This window comes from Onychostoma macrolepis, chromosome 05 (genome assembly GCF_012432095.1).
Source record: "Onychostoma macrolepis isolate SWU-2019 chromosome 05, ASM1243209v1, whole genome shotgun sequence".
Taxonomy (NCBI): domain Eukaryota; kingdom Metazoa; phylum Chordata; class Actinopteri; order Cypriniformes; family Cyprinidae; genus Onychostoma; species Onychostoma macrolepis.
The window spans coordinates 20,641,233-20,668,013 of NC_081159.1; the positions used below are offsets into that span (position 1 = coordinate 20,641,233).

The following is a 26,781-nucleotide window of genomic DNA, read 5'->3' on the forward strand; positions in this document are numbered from 1 at the left end:
GAAGAATCATGTGACACTGAAGACTGGAGTAATGGCTGCTGAAATTTCCGCTTTTCCATCATAGAAATAATTTATATTTAGAAATATATTTAAAATGTTGTGATTAAAAAAATGCAGCTCCAAGGAAAACACTTCAAGTAAAACCTTTTTGTTTTTTTGTTTCTTCTTACAAACGGTAGTGCATATTTTTAAAGATTTGTTTTGCATGCATAAAGAGCAACCCCTGAATTTATCAACATGCTAAACATCTCACAAATGCGCTGTCTGACTCATTTAGCAGGTGTCTGGCTTAAAAAGATCATAGTGGAAAATAATATCACTTGGTCTGTGGTTTAAACAACTGTGATGAAAAAGGAAATGTGTGCTATCTCTCTGAGTTCATAAAACACTCGCCACAGCCTCCTCTCTGCCTCTAGTTCTCTTTTATTCTCGCTTTTTATCATATAGAACTAAAAGGTGTAATTATAAGCTATCTTACACTTGGTACAATAATTTAAGGTCATAGACCCACTTATTTGTACAAGGCCATTTCTAATACAGGCACACACATTCACAGTTAGAGCAAGTACATTACTTGGTACAGATAATTGCACATAATCTTCTCATGTGTAGGATGATATTTCCTCAGCTCGCATCTATACCATAAAACGACACATAATCCAATCTAAGGTCACGCTAAACTCACTATGTCATTTCCTCATGTGTCAGCTGACATCTCAAAGGCTTTTTTCCTGAGCCGATTAAATTATCTTCTAAATCTAATTAGTGTCTTTTTATAAAAGCTCTAAAAATCACACTCTGTCTAACTCTCAGGGGGGAAATGGGGTGTTGTACAGCGTGAATCTGTTTGAAACCTCAGAGTAAAACTGAAAACGCAGTCTGAGGTTTGAACAAAGCAGAAAGAAAAATTGACTAAAAGACAACAGAAAGGGCACAGACATTCTATTTTCCACTAACTTAGAATCAGTAAAAATTACTCAGCGAGGGATTCATGAAACGATACCAATAAACCAGAGCAAGTGTATAGAGACATGCTTCCCTTACACCTCACAAGAAAAACCATGACAAGACACAAGAACAGAGCAGTCACGCGTCACAGATGAGGGAAATTATGCAGATTATGCAGACTGTTCAAAGTGCAGGAAGCCTTTGGTGATCGGCTCTCCACAATGCATATCTAACAATGCGTATCAGCGCATTATAAGCAAACTAACAACAAACATTTATATTTATGTTCATTGCAGATGCAGCAAAGTAGAGATCCTCCACCATTTGCGACAACAAAGTATAAAGTAAAAACAATAATATCGTGAAATATTATTACAAATCAAAAGTTTTCTATTTGAATATATTTTAAGATTGAATTCATTCCTCTGAAGGCAAAGCTGAATTTATAAGCAGCCACTATGCCGGTTCCCAGTGTCAAATTATCCTTCAGAAATCATTTTAAATTGGTTGGCAAGCTGGTTCTCTCCAAAGCCCCATCACAAAAAAAATCACTCATTTGCTCCCTCATTTAAAAATACAATATTTGATGACTGGGTTGGAAAAGGAATTCATAATTTTATAGATACATTTATTGATAAAGTATTTCCATCATTTGAGCAGCTACAAAATAAACATAATATACCTCGGTCACATTTTTTAAAATATTTGCAGGTATGAAACTTTGTTAAACAAAATAATTCATTATATCCCAACTCTCCAATGATAATTTTGCATGACCCTAATGAGAAAGGAGGCGTTTCATTAATATATATACATACATATATGAAATGCTCTTCCAGCTGACAAATACATCAACTCTAGAACACTTAAAGTCTTCCTGGGAGGAAGATTTGGGTGTTGAAATTACAGACGAACAATGGGAGATTGCCCTTAAACAGATTCAAAGATCATCGATATGTGCAAGGCATGGCCTCATACAATTTAAAGTCATTCACCGTTTACACTGGTCTAAGCAAAAACTTAGTAAGATATTTCCAGATGTAGACCCTTCATGTGATCGTTGTAGGCAGGTACCGGCATCATTGGCTCATATTTTGGAGCTGCCCAAAATTATCATCCTATTGGAAAAATGTTTTTCTGACATTTTCAAGAATATTGCAAAGGCCTATAGATCTAGATCCCCTCATGGCAGTTCTAGGTATTGCCGATTTTGAGATAGTTAGAAGCAGTTCGGAACAAAACAGTTTCATTTGTCAGTCTACTAGCATGAAGATTAATATTATTAAACTGGAAACAGAAAGCTGCTCCTACATATATAAACCTAATGAGGGATGTAATGAAGCAATTGGAGCTAGAGAAAATCAGATTCTCTTTAAAAAAGTTCTATAAAATTTGGCAACCTTTCATAGATTATTTTAAGGAGATAAATTATACTGGAAATAGTTCAATTGAAGATGATTAGACTAATACTTGAGGTATTTATTAGTCTAATTCTGTTAGATTTGGAAATGTTTAAATATTCAGACCATAAGGTAAATTCAACCAGGAGTAAGTTCTTGAAGAAAAGACAGTGAAACAATTTTGAACACGGAAGGTTTACTTTAGGTTTTTTTTTTTTTAAATGTGCGTTATTGTTAGCTGTTGTGTAATTGTTTGTTGGACAATTATTTGTGAGTGAATGTGTTGAAAAAATCGAATAAATAAAGTTATAAAAAAAATAAATCATTTTAAATTGCTGATGTATGCAATGTTGAAAACTTTGATGAATGGACAGCTGAAAAGAACAGCATTTATTTGTAACAAAACTTATAACAATATAAATGTGCTGCCACATTTGATTAATGTAATTAGAAAAAATAATTTATAAATAACTTTTAAAATATTAAAAATGTTTATACACAAATATGTTTATTTGATGTATTTATTTTCCTCAGTTACATTTAAATTTAAAGATTATTATCACTAGTGTTTGCATTTTTTGTATGTGGTATTTGGTAATCTAATTCACAGTCTATGCACAGTGCTCAATTACTCTATATTTAGTTGGCTTCCCAGAGAAAATGGTCATCATGCCAACTAACCCTCAGGGCCCAAAACCACAATGCATGCTGGGATGGGGAAGCCCATGATGCACGGCCATATGTCCATTAGTGTATAAACATATATGCACAATTACTCCAAAAAACATTGCAAATATGTATGCATGTATACATTCCCCAGCTAAACACACATTAAGAAATGCAATCATGTATGTAGTGCCAAATTATTCAAAGTGTGCATATTCATAGACACACAAACAAACTCCGGACACGACACACTCACCATATGGCATGGTTTATGACATCCAAGCATGGTGAGACACATACTCAGACATGATCAAGTTCAGATGCCTGTTCAGTCACACATACACAAATGTGTCGTTATTGGTGAGCTATTCTGTCATGAATGGAAATAAAACAAAGACAGTTCCTTAAAAAGTAAAAAAAAAAACCTACCCAAGGACGAGTTTTACAGTTAATGACAAAAGCCCTGTTGTATAAAAATGCACAAGCGGGTGTCACTGTACAAGGTGTTTATTGTTGGAGCATAGAAATCCCTATCCGAATTGCAGAAGCACCACAATGAGACTTCAACCATCTGGTTTGTTTTGAAGTTAATATGTAAAAGAACTATAACAGAAGCTTTTGTAGCGAAAATATTTTCCCAAGCCACTCAACGTTGGCCTGAAGTTGCAGAATAGGGTGAACCAGCAGTCACATATAAACCTGCATTAATCAAAGGGATTTACAGAGGTTTCCAAGCAGCATTTGAACAAACTCCACAGTTGCACTTTGAAGACTTCTTCACACCCCAAATCTAACATTCCACCCACACACAAACTTTCATCACACATACATCCAAAAAAACACACATGTGAGGCCACACACACACACACACACACACACACACACACGACTCCTATAGAGCCTGTAAGTTAAACAACAGGGATATTTAGTCTACCTAATTCACATGTGAAATCAGAAGTGAAAATCATTCCGCATCCGGGATATCTCACACACACTCTTACTTTACTTGTTTGATTATCCATCAACTTCTATATATGTGTGTGTCTGTATTGTGTTACAGGCCATCTCCTCCTCCCTTCCCCTCTGGTCAGTGCTCCAGGCAGGAACTCAATGATTTATTTATAACCTGTATTTCCTGTGCAGCATTTGAGAGGGATGAAGAAGCTGGTCCAGGGAGTACATTTGTCTGGGTGTGCTTTTGTGTGTGGGTTTGGTTGAATATGACTATTCATACATGAAAAAATATGCACTCTCATCTAGTTTTTTTTTTGTATTTTTTTTATTTTTTATATCTTTCTGCCTGTTATTAATCAGCCCTTGTAACATTTTCTTGAGAGGTGGAGTTTAAAATGTTTAACATATGTACTGAGAATTCGTTCTAAGTCAGTGTTTGTGCATATTTGCACCATCTTTTTTTGCTGCTTTGGCCCAATCTCCAAACTCTATGGGGAAATAGTCACTTCCTGTTTACAGAGGAGTAAGTTAACATGTATTCACATTCACACAACGCAACACCCACCCACACATACACACACAAAAGCACAGATATAAAAGGGTGTCCTCAGTACAAATCAGCTTGTGAAACATCAGTGATATTAATAATGAGGGGATTTCATCAGACAATGATGCCCATTTCAGTTCCTGGACACTTCTGTGTTAAATTTCATCACATCACACAAACCAGTTGTGAAAGTTGTGAAAAACTGAAACACTTAAGGCAGCCCACTTAACATTACATAATAGTGATGTAAACTTTATTTGGTCTAACTTGTTTTTCAGTTTGTTTTGAATTATATAGTTATGTACCTGTAGAGTTACTATACACAAAAAAAACAAATTGTGCAGCATCGTCTTTTAGTTTAATCTTTCTGAAGATCCTGTGTCGAATTGTGCCTTGTTTGTAAACGAATCTGCGCCAAATGAAGTAAACAAAGGACAGCGTTCTTAATGACGCGGTCTGGAACTTCATTAAAAATAAAGTTCATCCACTCTTTCCCAACACTGTTTTTCCACAACTTGGCACAGCACAGCGTCTTGTTGTCTTTGGAGACATCTTTATCGTTTGGTTTCTGCGTAGACCTGCGCGTTCGCCTCTCTCATAAACACCACATGCGCGAATGGTGGGCGGGGCTAAACAGGCAGTGATGTTGATCTTCTTCTGCGGAGGCGGTGCTTATCTTCACTATTACATCATAGAGTAGAACATTCCACACGTAGTCGTTTTGGCAGAAGGTTTTGAGTTCTGAAACTTACAGGATGTTTTTATAGTACAATGACCTCTTACATGTGAAAAGATCGAGGGGATTTTGGTTTCTCAGTTCGTGACCCCTTTAAACAAGTTTAACAGCAAGAACTTACAATTTTAAGTTGCTCATACTAAATGGCCTATTACATTTTTAAGTAATGTCAATGTTTTCTACATTCGATTAAAACAGTTTGCCTGACAAAATGGAAGTTGCATTTGGTAGGGAGGTAAATTTTCCACTGAGGTAAAAGTTATACACATCACGTACTTAAATGCATCGATTTAAACCATGCATTTTATTACGGTTCCAAATTAGTTATCGGCCAACTGGCGAGCAACTCCATTTCACTTGCCAGAACCAATTTGTACTCACATTTGGCGCTTGAAGGGTGTTAATTTTGGATCTTACTATTACACCATCTCTCTTTCTCTTCCATTCTTTTTAGTTCTCCTCCATCCCACAAAGAGAAAATGAGAGGAAAGAATAACAAATGCAGCATGTGATGTCTCTAATTGTTCTGCTCTCTCCCTCCATGCACATATCCTCATGCACAATTGTTATCCTCTGACAATAAGCCCTTCTGCCTCTGTAAGTAACAGGGCTGGCTGGCCGTGAAGATCTTTTCACGCTCGTCTCGTGTTCTCAGCCTCGCTAGTTAACAGCTTATTATGTTAAAACTACAGGGAAGACACACAGCTTTTGTGAGTGTTCTCTCGCTTGGTTAGGGTGCAAGAGACGGGGCAGATGGTGACACTGTTCCTGTAGACAGACACAGAAAGGACCAACAGGGCATAAAAGGAGGAAGAATCACAAGATTCATAAAGTGGGAATGAAAAATTATATATGAATTATTCATGTAACTCAGGCAGTAACAAAAAACAGCTTCTTATATCAGTGAATTACTGTTGAACAAGTAAGCAAATCGAATTGACTGAAACCTATAAAACTGTAGTTGAGCCAGAAACCCTTTGAGATAAAGTGTGTGTCTATGGTGTTTAGGTGTGACCATGGGTTTGAACATGCGTGTGCATGACTAAAACATGATTCATTCTGACTGAACAATTAACACCAATTTCTGCCATTTAGAAATGTCACGACAGACAGAACGAGATGTGTGAAGGTCTAGATTCCACAGGCACAATCAGAATCACACTGCTGCTTCTTCCATTACAGCTCATCATCCGGAAACTTTGAGCTTGACCCTGTAGGGTTTCGGTCTCATATTCTCAGATTCAGTGTTCGGTTCGTATTAACTATAATCAGCACAAGGGTTTTACCAGAAGAGATGTAACTCTAACTATAAAAACAATTCAAAATGCTTATCTCTGTGCAGTGTGAAGGAAGACTGACACTGACCAAATAAAAAAAAAAAAAAAAAAAAAGTACTCTGGTAAGGTCATGGTACTGAATTACCATGCAAATTCTGTGGTATATTTATCAAGTACTAAATGTATCAAAGTACCATGGTATTCCTGTCTGATATATCATGACTCTACCATGGAACTTGTACAATATATTTTTTTGTAAGGGGTTCAATACAGAAACCACGCATTACACTGTAAAAAAATAAAAAAGACACACCTGTTAACTGCAAGTTACCTTACCATATATGATTAAAAACTGTAAATAGTTTAACATTGCATTATACATAATTTTCTGCCAAATGTTTTTGCAAATAAAATCTATAAATTACCTTCAAATTTACAGTGAAAAAATTAAAAAGGACATTCCCAGAAGCTCCAGTGTGATATATCACATATATTATATTTTATTTAAACAGTTTTTCTGTTTTTACTATCAGTAATGTACATTATTTATTGCATTATTTTAGAGTCAAATGTGTTACCCTGATGGGGTTTTGTCTAGATTTTGGTACTTCAAATAGATTGGTATATTACAAGTATATCGCTTAAAGAAATAGAAGTTGTTAAATACATCTTTTCTTCAGTCAATTTTACAGTGTAGTTACAGTTACACAGCACAAATTTCTGATAATTATGCAAAATTAACTACAGCTAATACACAAGTTAAAAGTAGTTATGGCAGCTCTGGTTTCTGCCAAAGTACCACAGTTACTTTTTCTATAACAGAACTGAATAAATACAGAGAGTTTTAGAAGCTACAGTACATTATGTCCCAAACATTTTTGATTATTCAAAATGATTTATTCATGTCTGCTCTGTGATTTATTCAGCATTAGTTTATTCATAGCCAGAAGAGACAGTGTAAATGAGAAGAGAAACATCTTTTCACAGAACTGAAAAAATGTAAATGTTAATTTTAACATTCACTAATACATCATTAAAATCAAAAATTGCATCTGTTAATATTATTTAATTGACCTGAGCTGACATGAACTAATAAGGAGCAGCCTATTTTTTTTAACTATTGTTAAATGTATAAATACTGTTGATGCATTAAATAATGGGACCGTATTGTCAAGTGTTTTCTGTAGCAACTATGGTATTTTGATGGAAAATCACAGTTAGCATGGTAAATTTAAATGTCTATTTAAGTTCACTATATGGAAATGAATTTGAATTGAAGAATAAATGCGAGGACAGAATATCAAGGCAATACAGAGATGTATTTTTGCCTGTTTGTTCTTTCAATGCACAGTACACCTTCAGTCCAATATATGGTTATACATACATCGGTTCATATTTGCTGCGACTACAAGAGGAGGCTGTGTACACATCTCTCACGTATCTCTTTTGATTAAGTTTCTGTGAACTTTTGCCATGGTATTTTAGAATATGCACATATGTCTATGCATGTACCTCAATACATTTGAAGCTTTGAGCGTGCATGTGTCTTTCCACCCCCACGTCTCTGTGTCTCAGCACATATGGGTTCCTTTATGTCCCAGCAGCCACGGCGCTCTCTAAAGGTCACAAACCACTTCCTGAAATGGGGCACTTCCTCTTAGCGGACAAACTTTTGCTTTGAGTTTTGTGAGTTTACAAGGAGTCTGCAAGCGTAGGAGTACTGTTCATAAACATGAAATTGTAATTTTGAAATCATCCTATGAATTGAAAATTAATTAAATTATTTAAAATACAACTTCAAAAACTCTACTTACAGTGAGAACTGAGTGTTTTTATTCAGCTAAATAGTAAAAAAGTAAGTCCATTTAACTAAATCAATAACAAAGTTACCAAGTAACCTTGGTAATCCTTCTAAAACCTGTGCTGAGGAAAGAGAGATCTGGAGCTGTGATTTCATGCCCAGGTGAAAAACAAGTACACTTCCATAATGTACTTAAATTGCTCTATTTTCGCCCACCAATTTTGTACTTAATATACTAAAAATTGTTCTTTAATACTTCTTAAGATAAACTTAAGATCATCTAAGTGTACTCAACTGTGATTTTTTTGAGACACCATGAATATGAACTAAAATGCACTTTTAACATACTATCTCTGCATTTAAAAAATGTATTTAGTTACCACTTGTAGCACACTTGAACCCATTTTTCATACACTAGTCCACTCAAGTGTACTACAAGTGGTAACTAAATACATTTTTTAAACGCAGAGATAGTATGTTAAAAGTGCAATTATTGTAGTACCGTGATACATTTTTTCATGATTTTTATGATATGTTCACTTTTCATTTCTGATTAATTGACACTTCATTCTGACACTTTTAATCAATTTTTACTAATAACAATAACAATTTCTTTCAAAAAATCTTTTGAACAGCATAGTCAGTATAGATATATATATAGAGACAGAGAAAGAGAGACTGATGATATAGATACAGACATAGATAAAGATTTAGCTATGCAAAAGAGGAACATCAAAGCGAAGCTAAAATACACACATACATACATATATACATAGACACACACACACAGACACACACACACACACAAGTCTGATAAGCAACAGACTTCAGAAAAAGATTCCATTTGCTCTTCATTTAATCTCACTGGTGTATAGGAAACTAATGAGAGTGACCTTGTTTGCGATTTTTCCGTTCTATAGTCAAGCACAAACATTAGCCTTCATGTAAAAAAGTCTGTACAGTTACAGACATCTTCATTCAGGTTTAGCAGACATAAATACTTTACATCAGTGATAAACAGACTGTATTTTTTAAGCCGAATAAAGCTAAACATTACTTTTTGAAACTTTTTTCTTTTTTGGACATCCAACTGCCAGTTGTGTGCAATAATTTGGTGGGACAGTAAAGGTTGACTGTTTTCTGTTGATCTCAAGCCTCTAGATACCGCACTGCCATGGCCATGCCATACTTCCCATATTTCCTCTGAAAGAAGCTCATCATGTGATGACTCCACACACACAAAGCAGAGGCTTTGTTGTCATTAAGAGACATTTAGTCATAGATTATTACTGAATATCCGAGAATGGACAAATATGATCATGTACTGCAATATAATGAAGATCAGACAGCTTTGTTGAGTCGACGCAACAGAATCAAAAAATGAGAGCAGATGCAAATCTACACACCCCACAGGTGATGGACAGCCAGAACACATGACTCACGTACAAATACGTGCACGCCAACACACGGCCAAACCCAGAACGTGTCTTACATTCTTCCACAAAACACAAAAGCAGAAATTCTCTTCATCATGTATTTACAAAGAAAGAACAATAAAACTTTAATCGCGCTCCATAAAAATGGTCCATTTGACATGTGTGCATTATTCCAAATCTTTTAAAGCCGTATGATAGTTTTGTTTGAGATACATAATCAGTATTGTTATCTACAAACATTTCAAAGTCAGGTCTCATTGGTGAGTTCATGAGAGGAGTAGTGATATTTGATTTGTAAATGATCTTTTTTTTTTAATCAGATCATTTCAATGAATCAGCTGATTTGTTTCACCAAAAAAGGTCTGAATGATTTGTTTGAGAATTTGACACATTTGCTTCTTGAGTGGGGCACAATCTTCACCAGAGGATCATCATCATATGGGTTTGGAATGACATGAAGTTGAGCAAATAGCCTAAAGACAGAATTTTCATTTTTGGGTAAACTGTCCTTTTAAACATGATTTTCTTAATCTTCAGTATCACCAACATTAAATACCACCATCTGCTTTTTGAAACCCTTGCCTGGCACAATAACTGAACTTTTTCAAATACAAAGCAGCTTTGAATTTGGTCACAATGCTGTGTTCTTTGAACTAAATGTTTCCACCTCAAGACAGACTCACACTCTCCTTTAAAAACTCATTGCATACCCCCGCTCTGTTCTCCTTCTGCCTTTCTCTAGCGGAAAATTTGTGCAACTCCTGCATCATCAGGCGAAACTGGAAAGAGTCCCTAAGCAGCCGGGACACAGAAACATCAGTGTTTCCACCCAATGTATGAGAGCTTCCCACTCTAACTGACCTTAACACACACACACACACACACACACACACACTGACAGCCTGCTGACAAGTTTGGCCTTCACAGACTCACACTGAAACCTCCAAAAAGAAAAAAAAACTTGTTTCAAAACTTGCACACATTTGGTTACAACACAGTTGTGGCAAAATACAAAAAGACCTAGATAGTAACATACAAATCTGCATCATTCTCACAGAAAACTGTATATTTCTGACTGGCAAAAAATACAGTCCAAATGTTTGAGATCACACTGAAAATGTGGGATTTTTTTGGAAACAAAAAGAAAATTACATACATATAATACATGTAAGCTAATAATTATTTTCAGTTTATTACGAATAATCTATAAACATTAGCATTCTATACTGTTGATAACATTTTAAAAAAAATGTAAAATCAAACAAAGTTAATGTAAACAGCGTTATAATGTGCAGTATGAAAACTGACATTTATTCTGAAATTTATTTCATTTAAAATGCAACAGTGTTATTCAATTTGAACTGTTTTAAAGAATAACTTTAAGTGAGTGTTAGATTATAAAAAAGTAATATAAATGTGAAAACAGTGGAAATGAGCATGGACAATTACGGTCCGATATAAATTCAATCTGCGTGTGTATATATGCTTTGGACCCCACTGTATTATATATGTATTATATTATATTATATATATATATAGAGAGAGAGAGAGAGAGAGAGAGAGAGATGAAATGTTAGAAGATTAAATTATCACATTTTTAAGTGTAGAAATGTAACAGGTCTTGCTCTAACTAAAGGTAAAACCAGTTACCCACAGAATCTTACCTTACTGTTTTAGCTGATGCTATAAAGAGTGTGAGCGGTGAGGGAGATGTCTTATTTCGTCTCAGAGCTTTAATTTACATGCTGGTGTCTTAACACATTTCATTTCACAGAAACCTCCAGCCCAATTGTTGCACATCACTGGACACTAAACATCAATGTCACATCCGAGTCTCTTGTCCGGAACAAATATTAAAATATAGAGCTAGTGCTTGTAAAACAACGCTTAAAGGGCTTCAAAGTACACTTCAAAGAGCACACTGCAGTACAATTTATATTCTTATGATCTGACAGATTATTCATATGATGTAAAATACAGAATACTCAGTGTTGAAACATCATGTAAAGGTAAAACTAACTAACTACTTATTTAGATAAAACAAATGTAACAAATGGAATGTAACAGCGACAGAAAAAATGTTCTAATAAAACAGCTATTCATTGAAACATTTCACTTATCTCCCCACTGAAAACAAAGTCTTCCGCCCATCTATCTCAATGACAATTCCAGCTGGTCTACTTATGTCCAGCAAGACTGATGGGGTCTCCTGGCATGTGTAGCCATGTTTAGGCTATTACGTATCAGAACAGGGAAAGTATGATGCAAATGTCAAATATCTGAATTCTCAGTTTGTCCTTTCAAGAGCCATCAATGCTGAAACTGTCATAATCTGTTATATTCGACCTACTCAAAATAAGAGGTCCCAGTTGACTTCGTTCTATTCAGAGACAAACTCAGTAATTGTTAAATCACTACCTTTACCAGATTACCGGTGTTAATACTTTTTCAATGTGGGTTACAATTACATGTGGGTCGGCAATTAAGCATAAAAAGTGAGAAACGGTGAAAAAAAAAGAAAAAAAGAAAAAGAAAAAACTAAACAAACAAGGCATGAATATCATATAAAGAACTGCTTTTTATATTATGATTTAATTTTGGCCCAACGGTTATATTGCATGGAAGATGATGTATAAAAATGTAAAAAGGACACAATTCCTGAAATAAATATAACACATATGCTAATGTATTCTTTTTTTCTTTTTCTTTTTTTGGTCTACAGAAATCAAACCTTTAATTGGTAATATTAATTAGTGTTTAACAAACTTAACTAAATTTCAACTATCTGAACTACAGAGCTTCTTTTTCCTTTGATCACCACATCATTTTCAAATCACAAATTTTTAACGTCAAAAACCATATTATTAATTTTGACGTCAGACTAAATGATTCTGCCACCCCAGAGGATACATCAGAATAATGCAGTTACAAATATGATATGCAAAAACAAAAAACAGAAATGCAATGAAATATCCTGACTAAAATAATAATGTCAACATTAAAAACAATACATGATTATCCAAATGTAAAGGAGAACCATTAAATGTGCTTGATTAAAGTACTATCGTATATGTATCATTCAATTTACAGCACATAAATAATACAAATTCTCTTTACTTTATTTACTTTCTCCTTCTCCTCTTAAAGCCATGGTTAACTGCTTTCCGTTTATCCAAATCTATACACTATGGCTAATCACTATCTATCTATTATATATATATATATATATATATAAATGACACTCATCACATTTAAAAGCATGTTATGCCAACCATCCATGTACATACTACTTGATATCTAACACTTAAGCAAACTCTTATACGCTGTCAGAAGCAGACGGACTAACCATAGGAGGCCAGAAAACTAGCATACCACTGCTTCCAATGTCAGCAAATGACAAATATTGCTAAATTTTTAGAGTTCTCATGTTAAGTGCAATGACCAGCTTAATCCACTGACCGCATACATTCACAATCATCATCAACAGTATCCACAGGGACAAAGATTTGGTCTGCATCGAAGCTGAGATTCATCCACAACACACAATAAAGACATCTTGTCCCATTCACCTTTGTTCCCTCTCCTTGGATTAAACATGATCGCAACATTTGGCCAGTACAATCCCAATCTCAATCTCGACACAAAACCGTAATAACACAGAGGCAAGGAGGATTCCGCACAGATTATGGAAACGGCAGGATTAAGCCCAAGCTAAAAGTAAATACATGAGTGAGGGACCAAGAGAGGACAGGAGAGAGAAAATGTCTGTGGTTAAAAGAGGAAGAGATGAACTGCAATTTTGATGAATGAGAACCTAGCTCCTCACTGACAGCAACCTAATGCAGCCTTCATGGTTGGTTGAAGATACTTTACTCCAACCATCCTCCTCAGTGTAATACAGTGATAGAAAGCACAGATGTTCGGCTTTGTCAACTTCCATATCAAGACACTCACTGTATCGAGAAGAGGTATGGTGCCACATGGTATGACATCACTTTTGTAAAGAGCTGAATTGTATTCATTGTATTGATCTCTTTCCGAACCACTTCCATTAACAAAATATTACTGGAGCACAATGACTTGCAAACAGTGCATTCTTATGCCAATAGTGTACTGAAATGCCAAAAATGTCTCTGTAAGTGTTTCCTGCATCACTATTCTGTGGCTCTGCAATGCCTACCATATCAACACAAACACAGCACAACAATTTCCCGAACAAATGACTGGTTCTTTTTACATTCACATATGAATCAGTCAGAGTGGTTACTGAATTGATTTGACTCAATTAAACTGAACCATGAACTGTTACTATTATGCTGTGTATAAAAGTTCATTCAGTTTGTTTTTCTGTTTACATGTAGGCAGCTTGTTCTTGAGCAGCTAATAAATAAATGTAGTAACACAAAGGTTCACTTAAGGTCCAATAAGGTTCCATTTGTGGTTAATTAACTATATTAGTTAACATGAACTAACAATGAAATTTTTTTTAAAGCACTTATTAAACTTAGTTCATTTCTACATTTACATATTTTAATTCCTTTATATGTAAAGCACTTTGAAATACACTTATGTATGAAATGTGCTATATAAATAAAATTGCCTAAAATTACTAATACGTGATTACAATGAAAAGTTGTATATTTTAATATTGTTTATTATACCTGAACTAACAATCAACAGCTGTATTTTTTTCTCTCTTTTTTTTTTTTAATAAAGTTTAATGTAACAAATTAATTGCTCATTGTTAGTTCATTTTAGTTGTTGACTAACGGGCCTTGTTGTAAAGTGTCACCATATGTTATTTTAAGTTTTGCTTGCTTAGAAATGTTATATAACAGTTAGGACCAATTATTAGATCGCATGTGTGCCAAACAAGAGCTCTGTGAAAAAGCAATTAAAAGTCTGTGCAAACACACCATCTGCTAGAACTGCACTACGTTTATTTCTGATTTGCTAAAGGGACTGAGAAATCGTTCATAGAATCGGAATTGTTAGATTCCTTGCGAATGCATGTTCAAGTGCCACGATGCCAGGAAAATAACGGTTTAAAAAAATAAATAAAAAAAGATAACAGGCAGCAATTATGGGTGCGCTGACACAACGCCAATACGACGGACAGCGGTGCTGTGACCTCAAGCTCTGCAAACCTCATCCTCTCGAGGAAGCGCTGGTAGCAGAACATGTCCTGTCTGGACAGATGCAGCCCAGAACATGCAAGACGAGTTTATAAGAACGGCTTAATGAGGCAACAGGAAAATAACTTTACGCTCAGTAACCCATTGGCGATTGAGCCCATTTCGTCATGTTAATCAATAGCACAACCAGACCGACGCCATTACAAAAGCAACTTGCACTACATGTTTTAAATATCTGCCGTATTTCCAAGGGGGTTGGCAGTGCTCTTATCACATGCGATTGCGCTCTTAACGTTTACTGCTGTGCTTGCAGCTGCGTGATGCCTGAGATCTGGGAGAGATGAAACTCTGGTACTTACGCCCTGGTTTTAGGGAAGCCCATTGACAGCAAAACATCCAGACTATTTCCATGTTTGACAGTTCCTGGCCGGTTCTGCCGCTGCATCCGCGGAGCGACTTTGGCATATAGGTCCTCTTTTGCTGCCATGGTTCAGCTTTCCATTTGGCTTCAGAACAGCGATTTGCTTACTTTTGATGCGTCCAAATGGACGGACACGACACACATTTAAAACATCGGATCGAGCGCTACAGTATCTGCGTTAAAGGCCGGTTCAAAAACGCTCCATTATTCCCCACAGTCGGACAGACACAAGTCTCGGCGGACGCGCTACAATGTTTCTAAACACAAAATGATTTGAGCTTCCTGCTGGAGCGCTCATGTCATTACAGTTTGAGAAAGGGGTCACCAGTCGGAAGTCAGTCACATTTGCTCCGCGTGTCGACAAACACCGCTGTCGCTGTCCGCCGCGGGAAGAAATATAATTCGCCGTATAGTTAGAAATGTTGTAGCGGGCGCGTCGCGAGTGAAATCTATCAATACTTGTTACATTGGTTCCTCCTAGACATGACTTATTTATGAATGGGGCTTGACTGAAAGCGGAAGCAGCCTATCAGCAGACGGAGTACGCCAGGCCCCGCCCCCTTCCCTTAAAGTCGCAGTTTTGAAAGGTGACGTTGAGCAGATGCGCTCTAATGGCAGAAGCATCATCATCGTCATTGACGTTTGCTCACATTCAGCCGAACGCTCTTATGTAACCGCGCGCAGGTACAACGCAGCATGTGGAGGATAAAAAGAGCAAAGTCAAATCTTGAAAAATCATATATTCTGTAAATTGGTGAATGAACTGTAATCAAAGCTGCCTTGTGCAAATAATGTATTAAGTAGCCTACAGCTGACATGCTCTTTAATTTCTGATAGTTACTGCATTATTTTACTGTATTAAACATTTTTCTGTATAATATTTTTGTTGCAATACTACTATCTTTCTATATTAATACTGGGACAAGTAATTTTGAGCCAAAGAGCATGTTTTTCCCGACCCAGTGGCACTGGAATTATACACTTCAAATGTAATTATTTAAATCTTTTATGGGGAAAAAATTAATAAATTCAACCTCTTAAAATCATCAATGGAATCAAAACAATTTATTTTCTTTTATGACAATTTCAAGTTGATTTCAACAATATTGAAAGCTGTGCTAAATGTATTGTCCTACACTGCCTCCTAGCGGTCGTATTCAGAACATTGTAGATCGCCTCAGATTATTTAGACAAATTTAGAAATAATGTGAAATAAATACAGTAATTCCAAATGTCATCCTACGTGATAGAGAATTGATATTTCCCAGAATCAGAGTCATATTGTTCAGCTGAGACAACCACAAATAACATTGCTTAATTTAACATTCACCGTCGGTTTTCTGCATGAAAGACAGAAAACCAGAGGAATGTCAACATCTTATATATTCCTTAAATCATATTCAGTAAATTTCATTTATTAGAAGAATGGGATCAAGACACATTAAAATTTCAATCAAACAAAAGGGAAAAAAGGGGTTAGTAATTTGTTCCCAGATGAATAATTCAGAGAGGTCAATGAAGCATGATTTCAAATCTTTAAAAAATCCAATAAAAAGACAGAAAGATCTATTTACATTTCAAAAACTATAAACGCATAACAACACACAAGGTACGCTATCATAAAAATGCCAGTGAAGTAAACAAACAACATATCAATGACAATAATGTACAGCAAATGTTTATATAAAAGAGAGGGGACATTATTTCCTGAATGGGGAACATTCATAGTACCTTCTTTTCCCCCAAGAAGTTTCCATCTCATAGTGCAGAGTCGTGTAAAAATAGCATTGGACATCTTAATGCACACATAACTAAACAACTACTTATAATCAGAGCAATTCTATTAATAGAGAACTGATCTTAAACCCTTTAGGTATGTGTTCCACTCACAGATTAATTATAGTTCAATAAATTATGTTTCTGTTCATTTCTACAAAACAGAGACCGGTTTAGAAATTACTAAATCTAAATCTGCAATCTGCACATTTACGATGGCTGCTTCAAAGCTTTTGGATATTTCGATGGACAACCAGCATGGTAAGCTAAGTAGGAAGGCATTTCTCATCACATACACACTGATCCTGATTTGTATGAACTTCTTAAACAGAAAAGAAAAATTGATCTAGGCACTGAATCTCCACGTTTCATGCAGAGTAGCACAGACTACACAACAAAAGATGATTTCTGTCTGAATTCCCCCTGAAACAGACACACAAAACGGTGTAAGTATAATTATTTTATTATTACAACTAGTCTGTTGGTAGAAAAGGGCACAATTAGAAAAGGACATTCAATATCAACTATTGAAAAGAGAAATCCTGATTAATATCATTTACACAACTGAGCAAGATATGTTGTACTTACATCCCCATCATCCATATCATCTGTTCTGGGCTGTGTATAAACAGCTTGTTGTTTTGACTTGCTGCAAGAGATCATTTATATATATTTATTACATTATAGAACATTTTTAATAGTACATATCAGAAATGAGGTTATATGTGCCACAAATAAGAAAAACAACTCTTACCTTTCTGCTTTTTCTGTGGGAAAAAAACACATTAGCAAACAAGTCAATCATTTTGAATTTCTAATTATTATAGTTAACCTATCTCTCTCTCTCTCGCTCTCTCTCTCTCAAACACACACACTTATGCAGTGAGAACTTACTTGGCAGATATCCCTTTTTACTGGCAAACCAGAGACCAAAGAGGAGCAATCCAACTGCCAGCAAAGCCACAATAACCCCCGCAACAATGCCACCAACATTTAGATCATCTATAACAAAGAAAAACATGCTTTTTGAATAATTGAGAATTTTCAAGACAAGCCAAAGAGAGGGATTTAAGGCTTGTTTGCGTCAAGTCTAAAGATAATTACATCAGCATTCATACAAGTGTACAATAATGTTGTTTATTGTAAGCAGCATGCACTGCAGTTATGTTGTCTGCTGCTTTAAATGCTTGAGTGATTTTTATTGGCTGTCAATGAGCTTATCGTTCCTCACCTGGAAAAAAAAATCTTGAAGTGATTTCTGTCATGTGTATTTTCATAGAATTAGAATGATTATTAAAACTTCATATAGTTTTTGTCCTTGGTGTGAACGCAGGGTATTCTGCAGGATTTTTAAAATCCAATTTTAGGCTTTTTCCAACCTTTTTTAAGACACCATATGAGTGAGATAGGGCACTATCTATGGTAACATATGTAACCAAACAATGACTGTAAAAATATGATTTACACTTCAAATACAGGTTTTCACAAAAACTAATAAAAAAAAAAAATGGGACGAGTCAAAAGTATCTATTATATTTAAAAGATGTAATTATATCTTACTGTCTTACTTGTTTAGATTTTTAAAAAGCCATGTTAGCTTGTTGTCAATCCACCGGTTCACATTTACAACTGAGTGACTGCTGCGTAAAAATATTGGTTGATTATTGCATTAGTCTAAACTAAAAGAGCAGATGGCTTTATTGAAAATGCAAATTCAGTAGGTGGCAATTTTGGAACGCAGAAATAAAGCACTTTCCCCTGTAACCGCTGCGCTCATGAACACTTTCAGGCATTACAGACAAGATTAAATTTAAAATGAAGACAGCAATCGGATCCCTTCATCCATCCATATCGTGATTCTTGTGCGTTCCTAAATTTAAGTCCTCTTGAAATTATGAGTAAGACTTTTATTCTACCATTTAAGACTTGTTATGGCCTTAAATTTGATGCAACTAAATTTAAGTCTTTTTAAGGTCCCGTGGAAACCCTGGAACAAGCCTTTATTTTAGCACCCTACTAATCAATAACTTATCATTTCCAAGAAAGAAAATAACTTGAGACCAAATCTACAGCATCAAGAATTATTCATTGAGTTTCTTGTGTGCTGTCAGACAGATTTCTACTGTATGGGATTACCATCTCTGCCTTGAGAAAGGTGAAGATAGCAACGTTACTGAATTTCAAAATCTAGTAAAAAAACTTCAAGGACTCCCCAAAACATGGGGGATTCCTCTATATAAACTTCTGTAAATAGGTCTGTTGACCTGCAAATAATTTTTATTTGTTAACTGAACTGTATTTTAAAAACTTGAGTAGGTACACCTGATCAAATGTGACAATGTCGAAGAAGCCTTGTAAAGTTTTATAATGCAGTGAACAAAGTACAGTTATTATTTGAAAGCAATGACAATGCTACATACCAGGGAAACATATTATCCATTTCAAAATTCCGCACCTTTCCAGACATCACTGTAGATTTTTCAGACCATATTTCATAATTAAAAACAAATTAAATTAAGGGTGTAATGATTAAAGGTTAAATTTATAATACTGAATTCACAATTTGATACTCTCACAATACTACAAACTTGTCAGAGTAACAAAATTTCAGTAATCGGTACCAACACCAGTAAAATTTCTTGGTTCTTAGTACCGTAGCGCTGAATAAAAACTCCAGAACTTCAAACAACATTGAGTGGATTCTCTCTAACTACACATCTGATTGGACACTGTGTTCACACACTCAACAGAGATGTCTGTGATTTGCTACAATGCTCAATGCTTCAAAAACATGTTGCAAACTGAAACTGTCAATGCCCTTCACAGAATATTTAAGACAGTAGAATAGGGGCAGTAGTCTGGTAACACAAACATTTTTCCATACTCTGTTTTCTTTTTCCCATACATATCAAATTGCATACTGTGTAAGAACCCTGACTTACGGACTTCCAAGCGCACTTCATCTCCACGCTGAGGGACTCCTTCTCCATTACTGGCCTCACAGAAATATGAACCGATATCCATCTTAGACACACTCGCGAACTCCTGATCACACAAAGACATAGATTTTACAAATATAATCTATAATCTTCCAAAACAATACCAAACTAATGACAAGTTCAAACTGACATTTAAATTCTAGAAATATATAGTTCTGAATTTTTGAAACGTTTCAGTCATTTGTTGTGAAAATATATTATGGAAGCCTGTTTCTACCACAGTATATAAAAATAAAAAAGGGTAATTGAGAATTTTCTCTGAATTGCGATATGAACTCAAAATTCAGAAATTTTTTTTTCCTATTTCGAGCTTTTTTTTTTCCAGTTCTGAGTCCATTGCTAAAGTCAGAATTCCAAGACAAAGTAAAAAAATTCAAGAATGTATTGACATTAATTCTCACAATTCCGATTTCGAATTCCAAGTTTATATCTTGTAATTGTGAGTTTATATCAGAATTTTGAGGGGGAAAAAAAGATATTTGTGAGATATAAATTCTGAAATGCAAGAAAAATGTCTGATTTGTGAGATAAATATTCTCATTTATCCTTTTTTATCCTTTGGCAAAAACAAACTTCCATAATTTATACACACACATTCATATTATATATGCTTGCTATTCTGTATTTTCTAATATTGTAGATGAACACTCACCAGGTTACCATTGAAAACGTTCATCTTGTAGGTGAGGTTCTTAAAATTGGGGAACTTGGTTGGATCCTCAGGGAGGGGAGTGTTGTCTTTGTACCACTTATAGGTGGATGGAGGGGAGCCATCTGCGTCGAAGCAGGTCAAGCGGACGTTACTGCCTGTTGTGACCGATGAAGGAATTCTGGATACAGGCTTGGAAGGAGGCACTGTAGTGGAGGGAATTACAGTGGCAATGACAAAGCTGTTTTATGTGTTACATTATTCATCAAAGCAATATTCTATGCTATCCATTGTTAAATATAAACAACGCCAAACCCCACTGACTTTCATAATATGTATCATTTTTTTCAAAAAATCTTGTGTTCCACAGAAAAATAAATGCATACAAGTTTGCAACAACATGAGGATGAGACAAGTTTTTGTTGTTTACAAGCTAGGGTTGTGATTTATGAAGACGTATATCAGTGACAGTTCTCATGTATATCACACAACATGATTTACCAAGGACTGTGAGTTTGATGGTGTTCTCGTTGTATCCACCATTGCCAGACACCTCACAGTCATAGTCTCCGGTATCTGCTCGTGTCACCTTGTTAAATCTTAAATTTTGTCCTCCATTATACACAGTGATACGGCCTGCATACTTACCTAATGAAAGAAAAAATAATGCACTATATATTTTTCTCCATTCACATTTCACACGTCAACAAATAAGAGAATGCTGCAAGGACATAACAATAAACTGGATTGTCAGTAAAGTTTTTATCCATACCAGTTGGCTGGCTATCAAAGTAGACCAATGTTTGAGAGCCCTTGAGATCCTTGAACTTCCATTCTATTCTGGGTGTTGGCCCAAAGTCAGCAGTGTAGGAACATTTCAAGTCAACTCCTAAAAAAAGTAATACTTTTAAGTAATAAAGTGCATAAATGTTTTTTACATCAAAAACTGAATGCTTAAAACAGGATCACCCAAAACTGGCAGACCTGTCCTTAGGCCATCCAGCAGAGAGAGGCTCCCCAGTAAATTGTAACACCTCACAAATTCTTCTTCTTCAATTACTATTCAAACCTATGTAGGCACTACATTTGATTTTCTTTATTATTTATATCTGGCTGCCTGCTGATTGAAATAATGGTTGCACTTTATTTTACAGTATGTGTACTTACATATACTTAAAATGTACCTACCTAAGAAAGTACTGGTAATATAAAGGTAACTACATGGGGTAGGGGTAGGGGTAGGTTCAGGGTAAGTACCTAGGTTTTACCTAGTTATTGTAATTGGGTCATTCTACAGAAACGTCCACTTTTCTGTCCCTAGACTTTAAAGAAACATTACAATTGAAATACACATTAGGGTTACATTTGTTTTATATTTTAAAATGAAACAATATGTTATTTGAACAATTACACCTTCCTGAGCCATCAATGTGGCATTATTTTTTTTAAATGAATTATATAGAATTCCAAGTACCACAAAACTGCTCATCCCCACAGCCATGTACAGCAGGAAAGTGCTTTATTTTGAGGTCAAAAACAGGATTTTCTACCATTTAAAATACAAAAGTCTATTCATAACTATCAAATATATGATATAAATGGCTTAAAACAAAATGGCAAAAACAATTATAAAATATATAATGAAAATAGTGGTCCCCTGGAGTTGTGTCACTGGTGTTACCACTTAACAAAAGTCTTTTATTTTGGAATACATTTTTTTTTTTTTAAATCACACTGATGACATCACTCGACTTCCACCTTCCTATTTTCTAAACATCTATGAAAAAAGGCCCATGTTTAGTCCACTGTTTCTTTTCAGTTATGATAAATTTTCTCATTTATCTCATGATTTCATATGAAGCTTTTAGTTGATGTCACTGGTGTGACCTATTTATTGTTAGGGAAATGTAAAAAAAACTATAATACAAATGGATTAAACTACTTAATTTAGTGAGTATACCAGTTACTGTGTTACTGTACTGTTTTTGTCTGTCACATTAAATAAATAAAACATCATTTCCTTATTTCTTGCATTTTCATTATTTTTCTGTAACTCTTGACTACATGTGCTGAAATTTTTTAAAAACTTTTAATATTGCTAAAGGTAACACCAGTGACAAAAAATTATACATGTGGTCTTGAAATAATTGCACAAAAAAGCTAAAAAAAATTTTTTTTATTAAGCTGTCATTTATATGTATTTATAAAGTCAAAAGGTACTCTAATAATGTGGTCTAAGTTTAAATGTAAAAATAAAAATAAAAATAAAATGTAAAAAAAATTAAAACATTTTTCCATACCAAAAGTGGACGTTTCTGTAGAATGGCCCAATTACTAAAATAAGAACATAGTATCTCTAGGAGTAATAGGACTGTAAAATAAAGTGCTAACGAAATAATTATAATTTAAAGACAAACAAACAGAAAAAGCAAAATGAAACTTACCCTCATTCTCTTTCACTTTTACTGAGGGATTATCAACAGTAACTGTAAAAGCGGCATGCAGGCCTGTAGACAGAAAGAATTCTTAAAGCCACATTAAACACATTATAAGTTGCATTAACAGCTGTATCCAGAGTGGAATGATGCTCAGACTTCATCTTCATCTCGGCCGGCCACTTATTTTTATATCTAACAGAAACATCAGGACAAAGACAGTCAAACCAATGCAACATGTGACCTAGAACCCTGTTCATTTAGAGAGCTCAGAAAAAGAAAAGTAATTCGCGAAACTATGCAAATGATGAAAATTTCAAAAGTAGGTTTACACACATCTCATGTAGGGGTGTGCGATATATATCGTCTGCGATAATATCGTAATTGTTGTTTTAACGATGTGCGATTTGACATTAGCGAGCATTTTGCAAAACCCATTCAAAACACACCCTCAGAGTGCACGAATAACGTTACATTTTGAAATCTAGACGTGCTCATACGCATTTAGAGTGCGTTCTTTCACTGCATGATTCAGTCTATTAAAATGCATTTAGAATGATCACAAATTCAAGACATGGGGGCAGAAAATGTATATATTTTTACCACTTCATATGGTTAATCAGTTTCACACGAAGAGTGCCGTTTTTCTCCATAAATTACCATGATTACAAATGTGATATTGATTTTTTACAGCATTTCAATAAACAAGAAGTTAATTAAGAGACTTATGTTTTAGACACCATATTTCCTGTTTTTCCTCTATTTCGACAACAAAAATCACTCCAAACACAGCCACAGCACTGTTTTGCGTCTCTGAGCAACATGACGGTGATTCGTTCCTGAATGAATCAACCGTTTAAATGATTCGGTTCAGTCGCAATGACTCACTTATTAACAGTGACTTACTGCCACCTACTGGTGGTTTTAATTTCACATTTAAAGTGTCTTTTATCATTTAAATAATTTCAAATATATCAGTATTGAACGTTTTATCTTTAATATATCAAAACATTATTTATGCATTTGTTATTGCAGGTTAAATGCATTCATGTCTTGTATTAAACAGTAGTGTGTAAATACATCTAAATGCCACTTCAGATGCAGCTTCTGTTTCCTCTGCATTGCAAAGATGAATTTTGTTGGTACTGATTTCATTTGTTTGGTAACAGCCCAAATGTCTTGTTATTACAATTCACTGATTTAAATGTAAGAATTTGACTCAAAAGATAATGGACACTTTTAGAGAAAATGGCTTTATAATGGTAAAAATGCCCATAAAATGTAAAAATCAGTTTAAACTTATTGGAAAAGATGAATTTCTATCAGTATGAACTGACCACCACACAGAATATGAAAAACTTCAGGAGTCCTTAAGGTACCAGCACAATAACACATCAACAAAATATCGTCATCGATAAAATCCCAGAAAATATCAAGATATTATTTTTTGTCAATATCACACACCCCTAATCAAATTGTTATCTTGTAATGTGTTCTATAGACCCATTGGACACCCTAGCCAGGTTGGCACAACTGTAAATGTTTCAGATTTATATCAAATGCGTTTTAGATCTTTTCAAACAAGAAAATGGTAAATGGTTCAAAATGTACCCCTTTCAAATAACTTTAGAACTTTCAAACATGTCAGCAAAGGACATGGGCCACCTAGACAAAGAAGAGAAACAATTATAGGTCTATTATAAAGGTCCATCCTCCATTTCAAAAAACCATCAGACTTGCTAAAACAATAACTGTGACACTGGCAAAATGTGCAAGGTTTCATCAAAAACGTGAACCCTTTTTTCTACCACAAATGTAGACATGCAACAGATGAAATACAGAAACGTTATGACATTAGGGCAGTTAGGGGGGGGTAAACTGGTCAACCATATGATAAACAACCAATATACCACGAATTCACATTCGTTGACAAACATTGCTTGTCGCTCTAACGATTACTTCAATCACCATTATTAAGTTTTACCAGACTATCTGCAATTCTGAAACAGTTTTTCCCGTGGGAAACGGCTATAAATAAACACGATACTCAAATACTCTGAATTCATGATGACAGTTTCTCTGTCTGCTCAATAATATGTTGTGTGTGTGTGTCCTGAGCAGCTGATGCTATCAACAACTAGCCTAGATCTTTCTGCATTACTGTTGACTACTATTAATAATATTCAACAATAAAAATATAACACTTTTAAAATATTAAAATACTGTGGCTTTACTGTTAATTGTTTCTTTCTTTCTTTTGGACACGCATCCTAGATTGCGTTTCAGCTGTCACAATTTCCTGGTTGTGGAGCTCGGGTTTCGGATGGGGGATGGGCAAGGTGGAAATACAGGTTCCCCAGGTGATACCGTCGAGCCATGAAAGGCCTTCTTTCACATTTAAACAGCAATACAATATTTAAAATGCTGTTTCTATTCGACCTAAATACAACATTTAAGTTACGATAATTAGGTACCGTAACAAAGCAGATATGCCCAATGTTGCTACGCATAAAGCGCTGTATCGAATCATATTTCGACCTGCTTTTAGTTGACTCGGTTCACTGATTCATTTGAGTCATTGCTTAAGAATGCGAATATGATCATACTAAAGTTAGAACCGGTTCGGCTTCAAGTGGTTACTCGGAAATGCCATTCATCTCAACAAGAACCGATTCAAAATAACGATTCAATAAGAAACTGGTTAAACAAGGCCACACTCGACAGATACACAGTAATGTTTTCTCTGTTTACAGACCCTATAGCCTACTAAATAAACTCTAATGTAAACACTAAATTCCACTTAAGCAAATAATAATGCATTTTTAATTTAACAAAATGAGAAATCACCGATTAAATGTTTTAGCAATATAGGCCTATCTATATATATATATATATTAAAAGTGTTCTATATGACAAGTTTAGATTGAATATTTCACAGAAGACATCAGTCAATGACAGGACGTAATAAAATGAAATGTAAACATGATTCAAACACCAAAAACATGGATTCCTACCTGTGACTGAGATAGAGAGGCACACAAAGACGAAGGTCAACATATCCACTCTGAAACGTTCCAAAGTCTTCCAAAATATTCCTTTTTTTTTTTTTTTTTTTTAAAGATAAAAAAAAAAAAACTGGTTTTATATTACGTTAGGAGAAGTTTTAGGGAGTTGAGTATTTGCTATGCCCTCGCAAAGCTCAGCTGAGTCAAGATAAACTAAAAGGTTGAAACCAAACGCCCTTCCGAGTGATACTGTGTTACCTGGACCGCGTGCGATTGGTTGTACACACCACATTAAGACACACCCACTGCGTGACGTCATGAAAGTAAATGCAGGTTCAGGAAAGACAAACTACTTCTCGGAATAAACCCGGTTTGGGAGTTCAAAACGTAGCTTACATATCCTTATTGTGAGTTCTATATGCATACTTAGTAAGATAGATGATAAGATCTTCAGGACCGAACCTGTCATGGGGAGAGTGAAGAGTTATGGGTCTTGTCAAAAAAGACTTATTTGGTAATGTGTGTAAAATAATTTAATAGTCAAAACCTAATACACTTTGTTGAAATGATATTCAATATCGCAAGTTAAAGGTCTC

General features: G+C 34.9%; 2 protein-coding genes across 2 annotated transcripts in view; both read right to left on the reverse strand.

The window, feature by feature from the left end:
- Positions 1-15,789, reverse strand: part of ubash3ba (ubiquitin associated and SH3 domain containing Ba) — a 29,361-nt gene extending 13,572 nt beyond the window's left edge. Inside the window, exon 1 of the mRNA XM_058776522.1 lies at positions 15,260-15,789. Coding sequence (XP_058632505.1) covers positions 15,260-15,387 — 128 coding nt within the window. The 5' untranslated portion in view covers positions 15,388-15,789. The remainder of the gene's footprint in view (positions 1-15,259) is intronic.
- Positions 15,790-16,715: 926 nt separating this feature from the next.
- f11r.1 (F11 receptor, tandem duplicate 1) lies at positions 16,716-26,433 on the reverse strand. Its single transcript, XM_058777631.1, has 10 exons — positions 26,195-26,433; positions 23,190-23,252; positions 21,518-21,634; positions 21,247-21,393; positions 20,749-20,951; positions 20,040-20,142; positions 17,992-18,099; positions 17,852-17,864; positions 17,686-17,746; positions 16,716-17,520 (listed from the first exon to the last, which is right to left on the reverse strand). Exons 1-10 carry the CDS (start codon positions 26,235-26,237, stop codon positions 17,485-17,487), a joined length of 894 nt encoding a protein of 297 aa, XP_058633614.1. The 5' UTR covers positions 26,238-26,433; the 3' UTR covers positions 16,716-17,484.
- Between the last annotated feature and the right edge of the window lie 348 nt (positions 26,434-26,781).